Consider the following 16842-nt stretch of genomic DNA (forward strand, 5'->3'; position numbering starts at 1 on the left):
TAAGAGTGATAATTATGCACTTACCTCACATGGGTGTCATAAAAATTTAATTACTGCTTGTAAGATGCTATCTAAGAGTGAAATGTGTCTTTATCTCTCACAGTGGTAGCTGTGACCACTGCAATCTGTACTTGGTTCAAGCCCTGGCACATCAAAATGCCTTCTCCATGCACCCAAAGCTGTCCCTCCTCCTTATCGCAAAAGTCCCTGTGCCATAGTCCTCTGACACAGAGGAATCTCCCTGGCCATGGGCCATTCCCCCTAGATAACAGGCAGGAAGGCTGAATTCCCCTCTCGTCATGGTCACCTATTCCGATGCTCCTCCAATCACTCTCCTTCCGCCTGAAATTGCCGGTGAGGCCTCTCCTGAACCAAAATCTTGGTCCTTCTCTCCTCCTGACTGCATTTGCCATCCTCACCCATTGCCTCACTCTTCCCTTTCCATCTTCTCTGGCTGATAGGACTTGTCCAAGCTGCCCTCCCTCCTCCTCCTTCCTGGCTGCTCTCAGCCTGTCTCAGCTGGTACAACCCAAGACTTGGCTTCCACTTACTTCAGGCAGTGTCCACAAAGACAGGTCTGCCTAGTCAGATGCTGTCCCGTTGCAAGGGTAGGAAGGGGTAGTGGACCATGTGCCAGCTAGGCAGCAGCAGCGATGCTGCCATCCCACCACTGTCCAGGTGATGAACTGTAAACAGTGAGGACAGTGGAAGGCAGTGAGCAATGCCTCCAGAGCCCAAGACCTCTATCCTTTTGTGCATGCACATGGGGGGTCCACAGTCGGGTCCTCCAGCAGCACTCACACGCAACATTAAGTAGGAGCAGAAACATCCTCAGATAATGCCCCTACCTGCTGCATACAAAACCCTATGGGGTTGATGTTGCCAAGAACAGTGCTGAAACTGAAATCAAGAGGAAGGGGTTGCTCACCCCTCTCAGTAGCCACCAGAAACCTGTGCAGAGTTGAGCCTGATAAGGTCAGGCCTTTGCACCCAGGTCCACTCACCCCTGTGCCACTTCTCAGTCATCTCCCAAACTAATAGGGCGAATAGCGTGGTCAGCTCAAATTTTCTGATCTTAACTACACCACTCCTTACACACATCAAAAAAATCATCAGCAATTTGGGCAGATTATCACGTCTTTCCTGTAAGAAAGGACTGTTTTGCTTTGATGGAGATTGCAGAATATGCAGTGCCTGAAGAAGCTGCAGTTAACCCTTCTGGATGCAGACCTGCTTTCGGAAATGGAAGACAGCAACAGAAATAAAGGCCACTTCAGGTCAGGGCATTCTGAATGATCTGTAACTCAACAGGAATAGAGAAGTTGTTTATTTTTTTATTTCTTGGCCGAAATATTTGCTTTCTGGGTATAATTAGCAGCTTCTGAGCTGAAGTTATAAAAGGGTGTGAGGATGGAGTAAGACCTACGATTGGAAACTGTTTGCTGCTCTGCTATGGAGAGGCTACTGCCTATCCATAATGCATGCACTCTAAACTATATCCATAAATGTCAGACATGATTTAATAGGCTATAAAATCCTACATCATGATGCCACTGGAACTATTGAAAATAAAAGCCAATAAATCACAATTCTGTGCAACAAGCTGTACTCATGCTGCTTTTTCTTCATTTACTGGGGTTTCATTCTGCTGTTTGCTGAGCACACTACTCTCACTCAGCCTTCAGTTAAGTTTCCTTTTTCTTTTCTATTTCCAAGCTTGAGTTTCCACATCAGCCCACTGGCTTTGTAGCTGTCTGGTCAAATCGCTTTAAGCCCCTGCCCCAGAGGGTGCAGGACTGGGCAGAAAGGTGCTGAGCTTCCACAGACTTAGAGCAGCAGTACCCAATTTTTTGGGCCAAGCAATACCAGGCAATTGTTGTAAGCAGATTGACTGCTCTTGCTCATATAATGTTATTCCTCACATTAGATTATGAGCATTAAATCTACTAGACAATGTTTATCTGGCAGGAAAACAATTTGTGTCACTCTTTTACTGCCTGCAAGATACAGACTTACAATGACATGGATGACAGAGTGTGCACCACAACTTGAAATGGGCATGGCAGCTGTAATCCTGTCACCCTGTGAAGAAAATGATGCTGAAAGAGGAAGAGGGGGCAGCAGCATGTGAAAATATTACTGATGAAGAAGATTGGGTTTTAAGAAAAGTTTGCTTCACCTCTGCAGCTGAGGTGAGTGGAGAAGGAAAACCTAGCCACAATACATGCAAAATGTAAGTAAATTTGGACTTACTTGACACAGAATTTGAACTCTGTCCCGTCAGCTGCTATTTTTTTTTGTTTAGAATACTCTGCAGCAACAGTAGCCTGCTGGGGTTTTTGACTTTTACTTGAGTTTCATCATATACGTTATAACTCCTTAATTTTCCTGGTCTGACTCATATAATTATATATGAAATAGGAAAGCAGATGGAAAGGTAAGAAGGGAAGGAGAGAGGAAAATAAGAAATAAAAGAAAGAAGTTTTCTAGCATACAAAATTTGGGGCAAAAGTTTGAAAACTTATACTGTTAGAAGACGAAATCTAGAGGCAAGATAAGATAATGCAGACTTGTACAATTTACAGAACTTTCAAAAATAATTTTTCCCTTCAAAATTTTGTTATTTTGGGGTGAGAGGCAACTAACTCATTTTCAGGCAATACTGACATGCTTCACTGTTCTGGACAACGCAAGAACAAAACATGAAGGTATAGCTTATAACTGAAATGGGTAGCTGGGGATCCAGTGTTTTGCAGAATTGTCTTCCAGAATTCCTATTTTTTGTAACCTTTTTTGCTTCCCCTCATTTACTAGTGGCTTTGTGCACCTTGCAGAGCCCTGCCTCCTCAAGAAAGGAGTCCATGGCAATCTCTCTCTGGCATTGAGAACCTCTGTCCTCACTCTGGCTGAGCATGTGCTTGACTGGAGTAGCCCTGCCTGTCACTGGCACAACTTCAGGCGATGCTGGGAAGTTCCTCACATATCTACAGACATGTAAATACCATTTAAACAACCACCCCTGCTAAAGTAGGTAGAGCAGGGAGGTTTCTCCTGGTGCAGGTCAGCCTCTTAACCCAGCTCCTCTGCAGCCTCCTGCTACTGATCTTCCCCCAGCAGACTTCCATCTATTCCTCTCAGCCTTCCTGGGCTCAGGAGCTAGTCTCCCTCCTCTGAAGAGCCTCCACTACAGCCTGCCTAGCCTTGCCTATCTCCAGCCACAGGCAGAGGTCCCCTGCTTTCAGTCCTTAGCCCTTCCATGCCTAGTGGCCCTTCCATACATTCTGTCAGGGCAAGATTTTGTAGGGTTAGGGCAAGGAGCAGCACCTCACCAAGCTTCCCATCTCTTTGGTATTGAGCAAGAGGGCTACTAGCATGAGTTGAGGGGAGAAGCTGCATCTGTGGCTTTGAGGGACCACAACCTTCCAGTTTAAGTTATTGCTTCCTATCTCCACCTGCTTGCACCACAACAAGAGGAATTGAGCTGGCTTTATACACAGGCATGCACATGCACAGACAATGTATTCCTTGTGCCTTTCCACAGAGCTAAAGGCAGCTGCTGGCACAGCTAAAGGAGACTGTGCTGTCACCTGTGCAGCAGTGCAGGATGGGACACTTTTACAAGGTGATAACCCTGGAAAATGTGCTTTGTGGTGCCATACTCTAATCAGGACATCAGAAGAGGTAAACAGGGACTTGGTTGTAACAACCTCACGGTGCCATAGTGTTGCTCCACAGTGGTATGAGAGGGGCCTATGGTCCCATGCAGTTTAGCCCAACCTGATAGTCAGGTTTAACTATTGGCAGGCTGGCGTCACTGGAGTTAGTGCTCTCCAGAGCTCTGTCAGGGCCACTCACTGCCTCATTTTTACGTGCTGCAACATGAAAATATGTACCAGGAGTAGCACTGTCAACATGTGCCTAAGTAGTGACTTGTGCAATGAAGTCTGCTTTTCAAACGGGACTATAAACTTGTCTCTCAGAAGATGCTGCACTGCTTTAAACAATGAAGAGCAGTTAAATCTGTACAGTCTGCAATCCCCCTTCCCCTTCAAAAGTCACACAGTGGTAGAAAAATATTTCTCTTATTTACAAAAGCAATATACTAGATGATTCAAAACATTCCAGTATGTGACAATGTGTGAGGATGACATAGCTTAGAGAATCAAACACGTTCTTAGTGGGGTTTTTTAGATATATTTGCTGCTGGGTTACTAGGTGTCATAGCAGGATTTTTGCATTTCCATTTCGACTGTTGTGGTTTTCTGAAATGGGAAAGCTATGCCAGTGCCTATGTAAATCGTAGAAGCATCTTTATATCAAAATGCCTGCAGCTTTAGGGAATGCACTAGTATTGCTATTTTTATTTTTTAAAAAAGAAAACAAGAAACAAACCTTTTACCAAAATCATTATACTGCTGCAAACCCTGTTCACAGAGCCAACCTTTAGCATTTAGAAGACCATTAAATCTCAAGGAGTATTAGGCTCTTCAGTGAACAAACAAGAATGCAAACAATATGGATATAGCATTTTTCACTCTAACACCTCAGACTGAATTTCTTATATGTTTGTAAAAAAGCCAAGGACAAGTAACATTAACTTGGTTGGATCTTGGAAAAAGGACTTGCCTGAGAATACGAAGTGAAAGTTAATCTTACTGCTAATGATGAGAAGCAGTACGACTGATGCATTCTAGGGCCATAAAATTTAGGAAAGAAAGAAGAATGATAGTGCTATATGTGCAGTGAGGATCACTACCACAGCACCTCTGTGCACCAGCTCTCATAGATTTCCTGGTGTGTGCTCAAGACCAAAAACTCTGTTGCATGCTAACATCAATGTATCTTTGCATGTTCTCTGAATTTGCCACTGTTTCCTACTGTATTTTATTCATTAAGAGATTGATCCTGTCCCTCAATCTGGAAGAGTCATCTCTGTCGAGACTCAGTAATGTCAGCAGACTCATCAAGTCACTATTTGTATTTGCTCAAACACTGAAAGACAAAAAATGATCTAGTAATATAAATGAAGCAAAGAAGCAAGCACTAAATGGGTGAGTCAGTTAAGTTGTGCTGGGGAAAGATAAAGGGAAGGAAAAGATAACAGTGGAGAAACAACAGAATGAGTTAATGATAACCAGGCACTGGGAACTAATGAATGCCTTTGCAAATATAAAGAGGCAAGAAGGCAAGAAAAAAATACTATTATGAACAAAGTCTACTTAATAAAAGCAGGGTGAAGCAAATGATTATTGCAAATGTCTGAGGTACTGCTTTACACTGCCGAAACAAGAAAACCAGTACACAAATGAAGAAATAAAATCTTGGCTTTCGGATGCATGTAGGTTCCCAAGTTCTTTAGGAAACAGGTTCCAACCTCGTTCAGGGACGTTTGATAAACTAGCCTAGGTGCTGAGGAAGTGCAGGTCGGAAGACATAGGGAGTCTCATGGCTGCTAGTTGAGGCCCAGGTGACAGAGAATCACTGGAAACTGGTATGCCAATGCGCTGCTGTGGGCAGAAAATGAATGGTTCAAATGAGTTCGTCTATTTTTCCTTAGGGTTTGCTCTGTTTTCAGGGACAAACTGCAAACCAGAAAATACAGACTCCAAAGCCAGATTTTCAGGCCTCTTTGAAGAGAAAGAACATATGGGTTCTATGGGTTTTCTCATCCTGCTCCTGTCTCCCAACATGCCAACAATCTCCCTTTCCCAGGTGAGCCTTAAGCGATGCAGCCACGTGCCTTTACTTCACAGGCCCGAGTATAGTTACCTTTTGCCATAATCAGTGTTGCCACCATCTATCTGAGCAAAAAGTTAGGGAATTTCTGGCTAGAGCACTGATAAAAGGTGTCTCTGTGGGATTGTAAATCCTGCTTTAAACTAAGTTCCTCCCTGGAGATAAGCTAAAGCAGTAATGTCTAGGTAGGAGGGAAGGAAACTAACTAGGAGCCTGTTCAAGGTTTAGTACAAGCTAATGCACTTCCTTTCCACTTCGTGCAATCTCCATGTAGAGCAGAGCTAAAGGGGAGCTGACAGCTGGAGAAGCTTTCTACCTATTTCCAGAGCAACCATAGACTATCCTGCTCAGTAGGAGATTTGGTAGCGTTTTCCATCTCCTGCAAGAGCAGCTAGGACCATATATGTCCTGAGATCTCAAGAGATGTAACTAATCAGAGGAACTGTGGGAAATCAGGTCAGAGAAACAAGGGCAGAATAAAGAAGAGAAGCTAACACAGTACAAAAAGTATGGCCCTCCTTGTTCAAAGATGTTCTCCAGCCACCGTAGCTGGCATCTGGCTAACATGATTGAGGCATATCTACTTCTGGAGGCATGAACAGACAAAAGGGTGGTGTGTTGTTGCCTATGTTTCATCCAGCCACGTTTCCTTCCCCAGCTTGCTTACAAAAGCATCAATGAGAATAAAGTTTGGCATAGTGTCTGGGAAGGTGCTGCACTCACACCTGTGACCTTCTCTACACATTCAACACTTCTCTCCCTACTTTTTCTTGTTACCATCCATTGCACTCACATTTAGTGGAGCAGCCAAAAAAAAGAACAGAAGGAGCTGGAAGAGAACAGCTCTAAACTAGGTTGTGATCCCAGACAGATACTTGCAACCGTTCATACCGGTGTGCCAAGATGGATCAAGGCCTGTATTTGCAAGCACCATTAATCAAACTGGAAGGAACCGTAGATATCAGTGACCCCAGAAAGAACAGGTGTCGAAACTCCAGGCTGAAAAACGAGACACAGGACACACAGCTTCACCACAATCTCTGTGGAGAAAAACAAATTGCAATTGCACCACAAGAAGGGGCACTGAGAAGAAACAGGACCACATGGGATTCAGAGGGATGGCAGGTGGCAAATTTTGCACGAGCTTCTGAGGCAATTTGGAGACAAGCTAAATCATGATGGGCTGCATCCACAAGGGAGCAGGCAGATACTTGTCCCTAAATGCAGACATCCATGGACTGATGAGATGATGACCAACTGGATGGGAATCACAGAGGACCAGCGACAACACTAAAGTGGGTGCAGGGGCTGAATAGTGGAAGGAGATGAAAAGAATGAATGGCAATGGCAAGGAAAAGAAGTGATACTTGGGTGCAAGGCACAAAAACAGTTAGAGAGGAGAAAAATTGTTAGGGGAGTACAATACATGGCTATAACCAGGAGTAATTGGGTGAAACCCGACCAATGAAAATATAGGCTAAATATCTCCCTGAACATGGGACTTACTAGACCATGAAATAGTCCCAAAAAACCAAAAAGAGGTGGAACCCCCATTACCTAAGGCATTTAAACTGAAAGTGCATGGAGCAATCAAGCGTGTGCTATAAATCCTCTGTCAGCAGGAGGGTGGAGTAGATGACCTGCCATATCTTTTCCACCTCTAAGATCTCAAGGAATCACAAAAATAAAAAACCCACCAGACTTGCCATAAGACACAGAATAATGACTCAGCACTTGGGGTAAGCCCATGGTAATCATGCAGGTAGAAAGGCAAATGTTACAGTGATAAAGCAGAGAGACTCATAGAGGGAGAGCAGCACTGTAAAAGCAATAGAGATGCAACAATTCTGCTACAGGAGTTCAGCCACATTGAGAGGAGACGGGTAAATACAAATCCTTTATTACCGAGTTGGTCCTATTTTTAAAAAGGATCACTAGTTGCTAGTCTGAGAGTGAACAGTGCCTTTGCTCCATCTTCCTCACTTATTTTCAGAGGCTGGCCAAAATGAAGTTGTAAGAGGCTGTGGGGAGTTGGTCCTGGTTTGCAAAATGACCTGTGGTAGCCCAGCAAGGGATGCCTATTGGGAAATTCCAGCTGTCTCGCCTCTTGGCCATGCACGTGAGGCAGTGCTGCATTTGATGCAAGCATGCTGTGGTTAAGCAGATACCATGAAACAAGCGCTAAGGCTTGTGTTAAAACACCATGGAAGGGTTCCCTCTCGTTTGCTATTTTCGGTAGCACTGAATCACTTAAAGGAGCCTATTCTGTCCCAAGGCACAGCATCCTTAGAACAGACTCCAGAGGTGGTTCTTGCCTTGCAGTGACACAGGTTCGTGCAGGACAGGGCTCTGAGGCATGTTTGCGATGTACAATAGAATCATAGAACACTTTGGGTCGGGAGGGACCTTAAAGATTATCTAGTTCCAACTCCAACGATAGAATCATAGAATAGTTTGGGTTGGAAGGGACCTTAAAGCCCATCCAGGTCCAACCCCCCTGCCATGGGCAGGGACACCTCCCACCAGACCAGGCTGCCCAAGACCCATCCAACCTGGCCATGAACACCTCCAGGGATGGGGCAGCCACAGCTTCCCTGGGCAACCTGTGCCAGTGCCTCACCACTCTCATCATGAAGAAATTCCTCCTTATGCCTAGTCTAAATCTGCCCCTCTCCAGTTTATACCCATTACCCCTAGTCCCATCACTGCAAGACTTTGTAAACAGTCCCTCCCCAAATACAGCAGGCACATCCTAAAAAAACCAGCCAAGACGTAGAAAATCATCCTTAAAACCACAAAGACGTATTTAGACAAAGACACGGCAGAATTCCTTCTCGCCTTCCTCCTCTCTTTTCACTTCCCTCCCGGAGGCAGGGGCTGCAGGACTCCAGCGGCTGGAGGGCCAGGGACAACACAGCAGCGCCACCGCCGCTCCAGCGCTGCGGGGGACAAGACAAACCCCGGACGCAGCCCAAGCTGCCCCCGACACTCCTACCAGGAGGGGCTCTCGCGGGGCTCAGCCGCCGCTGCCCCGGGCATCCCGTGCCCCGCCGTAACCCGAGCCCCGCTCCCGCGTGCTCGGGGCTCTTAAAGGAGCAGCCCCGGCGGCGGAACAAAGGCCATTGTGCTGCCCCCCTCCTCAATCCAACCTGGCCGTGAAGACCTCCAGGGATGGGGCAGCCACAGCTTCCTTGGGCAACCTGTGTCAGTGCCTCGCCACCCTCATCGTGAAGAATTTCTTCCTAATGTCTAATCTAAATCTTCCTCCTTCCAATTTAAAGCCGTTCCCCCTCGTCCTGTCACTCCATGCCCTTGTAAAAAGTCCCTCCCCAGCTTTCCTGTAGTCCCCTCAGGTACAGAAGAATAAAAGATTATGAATAATAAAAGACAATCAAAAACTAAAGACCGCGAAAACTAAAGACAGGGAAAACTAAAGCCGATTAAAAAGGCAGTGATAACTGAAGATGGTGAACCCGCCTTGGTGGTGAAAACTAAGGACAGTGAAAACTAAATAGACAGCGAAAGCGGTACCTGAAGAGGAGCTACAAGAAAGCCTGGGAGGGACTTTTTACAAGGGCATGGAGTGATAGAATGAGGGGGAATGGTTTTAAACTGGAGAGGGGAAGATTTAGATTAGAAATAAGGAGGAAATTTTTCACGATGAGGATGGTCAGCCACTGGCACAGGTTGCCCAGGGAAGCTGTGGCTGCCCCATCCCTGGAGGTGTTCAAGGCCAGGTTGGATGGGTCGTGGGCAGCCTGGTCTGATGGGAAGTGTCCCTGCCCATGGCAAGGGGGTTGTAACTAGATGGGCTTTAAGGTCCCTTCCAACCCAAACTACTCTATGATTCTATGATTCTATTGTTGGGAGTTGGAACTGGATGATCTTTAAGGTCCCTTCCAACCCAAACCATCCTATGAGTCTATGATTCTAAAACGACGATGAAAAAATAAAAACGGGGAAAAGATAAAGACGGTGAAAAGGAAAGACGGTGATAAAACAAAGACGGAGAAAACTAAAAAGGCGATGAAAAAGACGATGAAAACTACAGAGACGCGGCTGCTCCCCCGGCCCAAGCAGCACGGAGGCCGCGGCCCCACGGCCTCAGGGCACCGGTGCCGGTCCCAGTGCCGCCGCCCCTCCCGCCTCGGCGGTCCCGTCGCTGCGGATGCGGCGCCTTTAAGGGGCGGAGCGGGGTGCCGGGAACACACGTCAGTTTCGGCCCCGAAACTCCGGATCAATGAGCGGCGCGGGGCGGGGCGCAGCGCCTGGACAGGCCCAGTCCGGCCCCCACCGCCTTTCGGTTTCTCTCTTCCAGGAAGGAAAACACCGCCGGGGGAAGCGGGACGAGCGGCGCTGCCGGTGGCAGCGGCATCATCATCATCAGCAACATCAGCAGCAGCATCAGCCCCCGCCCCTCCCGCCCTTCCTCCCGTTTCCCGCGCGCGCGCCGCGGGGCTCGCGCCGGCGCGGGGCTCACGCGCGGAACCGCGGGGGCAGCGATCGCGCGCCCCTAGAGGAGCGGCGGAGCCTTCCCCCCCCCCTTTCCTTCCACTCCATCCTGGGCAGCTCCGCGCCCGGCGATGGTGGCGGCAACTTCCCCTTGAGAGAGAGAGAGAGAGGGGTTGGGCCGTGCCGGGAGAGGAGCGGAAAGTGGGGAAAGCCCGAGAACTTCCCGTCCCCGGTGGGCTTCGACGGTTCCCTCCTGAGAGATGTCTGAGGCTCCTGATCAGTGTTGCATCAAGGTAAAGCTCCGTCCGTTCGTCTGTCCGTCCCCTGCCCGCGCGGGACGGCGCTGCCGCTCGCCCGCGGTTATTGGGGTGAAAAGAACTCTTTCTGCCTTCCCTCCTCCCCCCGGCCCCGCGCGAAGGGCGGTCGCGGGTGGGGGAAGTTGGGGTCCCCCCCAGTGCTTGCGGGACGAGGAGGGGAAGTTGGGATCCCCCCGTGTTTGCGGGTTGGGCGTGGGGAAAGTTGGGGTCCCCCCAAGTGTTTGTGGGAAGGAGGATGTTGGGGTCACCCTCCCCATGTGTGCAGGGCGGGAAGGAGGATGTTGGGGTCACCCCGTTTTTGCGGGATGTTGGTGTCTCCCTAGTGTTTGTGGGCCGAGGAGGGGATATTGGGGTCTCCCCCTTTGTGTTTGCCGGGCGGGGGATGTTGGGGTGTCTTCCTATCTATGTTTGCGGTGAGAGGAATGTTGGGGTCTCCCCCTCCGTGTTTGCGGGGCAGGGAATGCTGGGATCCTCCCCAGTGTTTGCGGGGCAGGGAAGAGGGATGTTGGGGTCACCCTGTGTTTGTGGGGAGGGGATGTTGGAGTGTCGTCCCCCCCTCCCCCCCTACCCCCCCGGGTTCGCTGGTTGGAGGAGGGGATGTTGGGGTCCACCCCCATGTTTGCGGGGCAGAGAATGGGGATGTTGGGGTGTCGTGTGTCCCCCCCTCCTCGTGTTTCTGGGGCAGGGGAAGGGATGTTGGGGTCTCCCTCTCTGTATTTGCGGGGAGGGGGATGTTGGGGGTCCTCCCCTTCAGGATTTGCGGGGCAAGGAGTGTTGGGGTCACCCTCCCCATGTTTGCAGGGTGGGGAGGGGATGTTGGGGTGTCGTCCTCCCCTCGTGTTTGCAGAGTGGGGGATGTAGGAGTGCCCCCCCCTCGTGTATGCGCGGCAGGGGGGGGATGTTGGGGTCCCCCCCGTGTTTGTGGGGTGTGCAGCCCCAAGCTGTGGCAGCTGGGGGAGGCGGGGAGGATGTGGGTGCCGGTGCGTGCCAGCCCTGCACCCCTGCCTGGGGGGAATGTGGGTGCCAGTGGATGCCAACCCCGCGCCCCTGTCCTGGAGGATGCGGGTGCTGTCGTGGAGCAGCTGGGGTTTTGCAGTGGCTGCATGCCCGGTGCTTTAACCAGAGCCCCTGAATCACAGCTGTCCTGCTGCGGGTCTGGGTACCCACCGTCCTCCACCAGCAACTTCGCAGAAAGTTTCCTTCCGACAGCGAGATGCAGCTGCTGGTGCTTGCACCGGCCATGGGCTTTGAGGCTGCACTTTATTTTTTGCCTTCTTCTTTTTTTTTGTAACATCTATATTATTATTATTATTTATTTTTAGCCGCTGCGTTCACTAGTGTTGCTTGCCTGGCTGCCGGCTGCAGGTAGGGGAACCAGGGCTGTGCAGCCCCGCTGCGCTCCGACAGGCCCCGGGAATGAGTTTCCCTGTGGATTGGCCTGTTGAAGAAGGGTTGTTCAGTGAAGTTTCTCATTTTAAGTGGAGGCGGTGTAAAGCTGAGACAATGGAAACAAAATCAAGTTTCCTTTTTTGTCCAGACCCTTCCTATCTTAAGGCTTGCTCGAAATAGTGCTTTCCTCTCGCCTTCCCTCACGCCTTGGTTTTCTTTCAATCATGCGTTTTCTTTCAATCATGCGTTTTCTTTCAATCATGCGTTTTCTTTCAATCATGCGTTTTCTTTCAATCATGCGTTTTCTTTCAATCATGCGTTTTCTTTAGCAGACGCTTTGCCTTCCTGCCAGCCAGGAATCTCCCTGCTGCTCACAACTAACTCTGTCTGAGTAACAGTGCTTTAGCAGTTGTCTCTCCCTGCCTGGAAGGAAAAGGTGGCTTCCAGACTCTCTCTAAGGGGAAGAGCCTGGAATAAACACTTATTTATTCGGCTTAAAGTCATGATGCTTTTTTGACTGCTTGTCCCGTGCATGTGAGTATACGATTATGGTGGGAGTCTTGCATTGCATACGGTGTGACCGTGATTTGAAAATTTCAGGGTGTATTTTCTCTTACTGATTTAAATGCTTTCAGGCCTGTGTCCCATGAGCTCTTGTAGCTTAGAGTCTAGTTTGACTTTTCATAACACAGACAGACAAATTGGATAATGGGAGTATTGTATGTGCATCACAGTATGGCAAAATGCTAATGCAGGAAAAGTATGTACAATTAACTAAGCAGATCCCTATATTTATAAACTGAAATGTAGCTGATGTGGCTTATTTGTTTTTTTTCTGCTAAACCCTGTGGAAAGGTAGAATATGTTCCCTGGACAGAAGAACACGAATGTCAAAAAAAAAGTAGTGTCATATTCTGTTTGATTGTGTGTTGTATTGAAAACATCAGGTTTACTTCTGCTCTTACTCCAGTCTGCTCTTACTCCAGTCTGCTCTTACTCCAGTCTGCTCTTACTCCAGTCTGCTACAAAGCTACTGTTGACATCAGGAACAGTAAAACTGGTTCTTCCCTAACCTCACTAAGGTATTTTATAGAATTATACTGTAAGGGATCAGCTACCTAGCAGGAGAGATACAGACAGACTTCTGTTTGAGTCTTGGAATTATTAAATGCCAATTATTCATTACATTTAGAGAGGTACTGGGAAACTGATTTTAAGTGATTTTCTAAACACTGTGGTCTGAAGTTATTTGTGTAATTTGTTTTTCATGATCCTTGCATTTATCCTTGCATCATGATCCTTGCATTTATCTTACAGAAACTACTGCTTTTTACTTCTCTATTGGTAATTGTTTTAATAGTTTCAGACAGAGATGCAAATTTCAAATGATAGCATTTCTTCACCAGTCAAACCATTCTGGATAACTTTCTATTCATTTTTTTGAACTGCCCTTGTTTTTTGGATGATTATTGCAACCAGGCAGAGTTACAGGTGATTGCAATCAGCAGCTGGATTTAGCAGGAGTTGTTTAGGTAGCAGTGTCATTATACAAGTACTATCGATTATTTCTTCAGCTTGCCAGTCCAGCTTGCGGGGTGGAGTGTTAGTGAAGAGGAGCACCAACTTCACTACTAATCTGCTGGGGTGTTCTGAAAACTAGCCGAGAACTCTGCTGTAAGGGTGTTGCATACACTTAAACTGGAAGTGGTGGTGCTGGTGGATTTATATTGTATCTATATTATTTTTTCCTTCAATAGGGAACAAGGATATATGCAGTAAAAGCCGCAGTAACTGGAGTGACGAACCATGGAAAGCTTCAGCAGAGGGAGTTGGAGGCTGGTGCTTTGTTTATGTCTGAGCTGTTTGGTGCGTGGTCTCCCTGTCTCACCTTTTTAGAGGAGTGCAGTAGTAAGGTTTAGGGAAACTTTGAGGTGAAGTTTTGGTATATATTTAACCACTGGTAGTCAATACAGACTTGCAGTGGTATCTTAGCTCATGTCAAATGCTTATCAGTATGTATGTGTGATTGTGTGTTGATATGTGTTTGTGCATGTGTGGATTTCTCTTCTCTTTTTTCCGAGAGAGGAGAAATATAATGCCTAATATCCTGATCTTGCCAACACTTGGGTATGTGCTTATATGGCTGATGGCAAGCAGACCTGCTGCGGCGAGGAAATAAAGCGTGTGCATAAAGAGCTTAAAGCCGCGAGGAGAAGTCATCACTAAGGTTCAGACAATAAGATCTTGGGGGTCAGAGATGAGCATGAAGGTTGGACCCTCAGTGTTCACTACAACTTTGGAGTATCGGTGTACTCTCTGTGTGAACTGATACGCTTTGGACTTGTGGCAGACTCCAGCCTGAGAGGGCCTGAAGGCTCGAGTCAAAGGTGTGGTTTAGGGAGGGTGTACTTGTTATATTCAGACACCTTTTTCATCTCAGCTGTTGAGATATCTCTGTTGCTAGTAAACCTGTTCCTCTGAACCTTATCCATAGTCGTTAGCTGGCTATATTATTGTAGATACTGCCATGACGTTGGCACTCCTTAAGGTATTGGCAAGTGATCTTTATGGCCTCACCTCTCCTCCCCCAGATGGGAGAACTGAGACATAGAGTGTAAGCGTCTTGTCAGAGGCTTAAATGTGAGCAGAAGTACAAAGTGAGACAGGACAAGAGGTTTGGGCACAGATGATGATTTTTGTGATTAATTAATGTCTATGCGGTGATCAGTTCTGTTTAAAACATCACCTGGACATCTCTGCTTGTGAAGATCTTCCTATTTTTCTCCTGAAATGATAGTACCTTTAGAATATTGTTGTGGTATCACATGAAGCCTCAAAATTCAGCGTGGAAAAGGGTCCCACTTCAATTTTTCTGTTGTTGTTTTTATAAATGTGGCGCTTTCAGTTGTTTAGTGTGATTTACCATGCTACCATACAAGCAATTGTGTTGGCACAAGTGCAGAGTTGTGGGAGGAACTAAAACCAGGAATATGGGGAAGATCAGTGCTTTGGATCTCAAAGATCAGGGCTTCTCTGAGCTCAGAGTCCCTTGCTTGTGCCTGGCTGATGCTTGAGCTGAGAGTGCTTTCAGTGGGCAGCAATGAAGGCACTGAGCCTTCCTGTGAATCAGGTTCACAACTGGCTTCAGTGGAGATTTTATGCAGCTGTATGCTGGTGGATGTGAGCACTTTCTCTTGCAGTGAGCTGTACGTGCAAGGGCACTGTGATTGCACAGACACTGCAGGGGTCAGCACAAAACCCTGTAGCTCTACGGCTTGTCTCACTGGTGCTCATTTTTGGTTTAAGGATGTAGTGTCTAATCACTTAAAAAAAAAGAAAGAAGGGAAAAAAAGACTGATTGTTTAAGCCAAAGGGGAAGAATCAGCGTAGTGTTCAAGCTTTCAATCTTAACTGGCTTCCCTAGGTTTACTTAATATTTAGGTAGTGCTTTGTGTCCTAATACTTCATTGATGCTTTTTTTGCAAAGAGCGCTCTCCCACTGAAGGCATCCCATGCAGCCAGAACCCTATTACACTTAAAAAAGGCTGAGTATTTGTTAGTGCAGAGTACATACCTGAATGTTTATTATCGAACTTGTGTACTAGGAGAAGGATCCTTCTTCTGTTAGTGTCAATGACAAAACTCTCATTAAGTTGAGTGGGTGTAGGATTGAATGGGAGAAGACCAGCATTTAGCTGTACATACTATTTAACACCTGATTAATCACTTAACTCCTTGGCACCAGCTAAATTTAATCCCTCTGAAGCAAAATTTTACTAACACTGCCCCAATTAAACACTGGTCATTACTATTCAGTGTGTCATTACAGGTGAAGTCAGTTTCCTGGGAGGCAACCCATTAAAGCAGCAGCCCCAATCTGAAATGCCCCAATTAAACAGAGGATACTTTAATGATAATTTGCATGCATATTGTACCATGCATCTCAAAGTGCCTTTTGGAGGGAGGTGGCTAAGCTAGCGCTCTGCAGATAGAAATGATGATGATGCAGGGATGAAGTCTTGTACAGTTACACAGAAGTGGTGTTTCTGCCTTTTAGAAAAGTTATCTGGGTCCTTGAGTGCTTGCCTTCTGAATTCTTTTGACAAAAGCTTTCCTAATAACCTGATTACTGTGAGAAAGTAGAGCTAAGGCAACCTGTGTTTTTGGCTAATGGTGTGGTTCTGACCTACAATTCAAAAATTGGCTAATTTGAGTTTTGGAGTATTTGTGGTTCAGTGCCTTCAGATAGGCATCCCTGGAGTGACAGTAGTTCAAAAGTGAGTGCTTCTGAAAATGTTTGCTTTGGCCTTTGCTTTTCCTATCTGTGAAACAGGCATAAAATAATAATGAACCTAGCCTTTGCAGGGCAGTTACAAGGCTTAGTATTTGTAATGCAGAGTGGAAACAAATTGTGTTTATTATAGAAAACGGTGGCAGAGTGATCTGATTTGTTCCTGGCTTTTTAGTTCACACCTCATTTTGGGACCAGGGCTTGCTTGTTGTTTAGCATGTTGGCTTTTTCAGTAGGGGCCACCTACCTCTGCTGAGCAGTTGGAGAGAACAAGGTGTTGCAGGTTCACCATATCCCAGTGGCTGGATCAGCCATGCGGGGACAGGGTGGTGTTTCTGTGCCTACAGCCCGCATTGAATGTGACTTTAGGAGAGCTGGGCATGTGGTACAGGTATGACAGTTCTGCCACAATCCTGCTTCTGGCTCAGCAGCCAAATAGCGCTGCCAAAGCAATACCCATTGCCTTCCCCTGACCACTGTCCTTCCCAGGGCTCCCTGAAGCTGAATGCAGAGCAGGCTGTGTACTTGGTTGCCCCAGGTATTTCTTTTTCATGAGGGCAGACGGGCATCTGTCTCTAAGATCAGATACACCTGCCTCATCTCCCCAGGGAGGTACTGCTAGCAAAGGCAGCGGCTGGTGGCCAGCAGCTAGCGTTG

General features: G+C 47.2%; 1 protein-coding gene across 2 annotated transcripts in view; it reads left to right on the forward strand.

Annotated features, from left to right (window-relative positions):
- The first annotated feature begins 10313 nt into the window (after positions 1–10313).
- ETV6 (ETS variant transcription factor 6) overlaps positions 10314–16842 on the forward strand; it is a 137427-nt gene continuing 130898 nt past the window's right edge. For both annotated transcript variants that reach the window (XM_054074129.1, XM_054074140.1), the window contains exon 1: positions 10314–10481. In XM_054074129.1, coding sequence (XP_053930104.1) covers positions 10449–10481 — 33 coding nt within the window. In that variant the 5' untranslated portion in view covers positions 10314–10448. The remainder of the gene's footprint in view (positions 10482–16842) is intronic.

The sequence above is a fragment of the Cuculus canorus genome, chromosome 1, assembly GCF_017976375.1.
Source record: "Cuculus canorus isolate bCucCan1 chromosome 1, bCucCan1.pri, whole genome shotgun sequence".
NCBI lineage: Eukaryota > Metazoa > Chordata > Aves > Cuculiformes > Cuculidae > Cuculus > Cuculus canorus.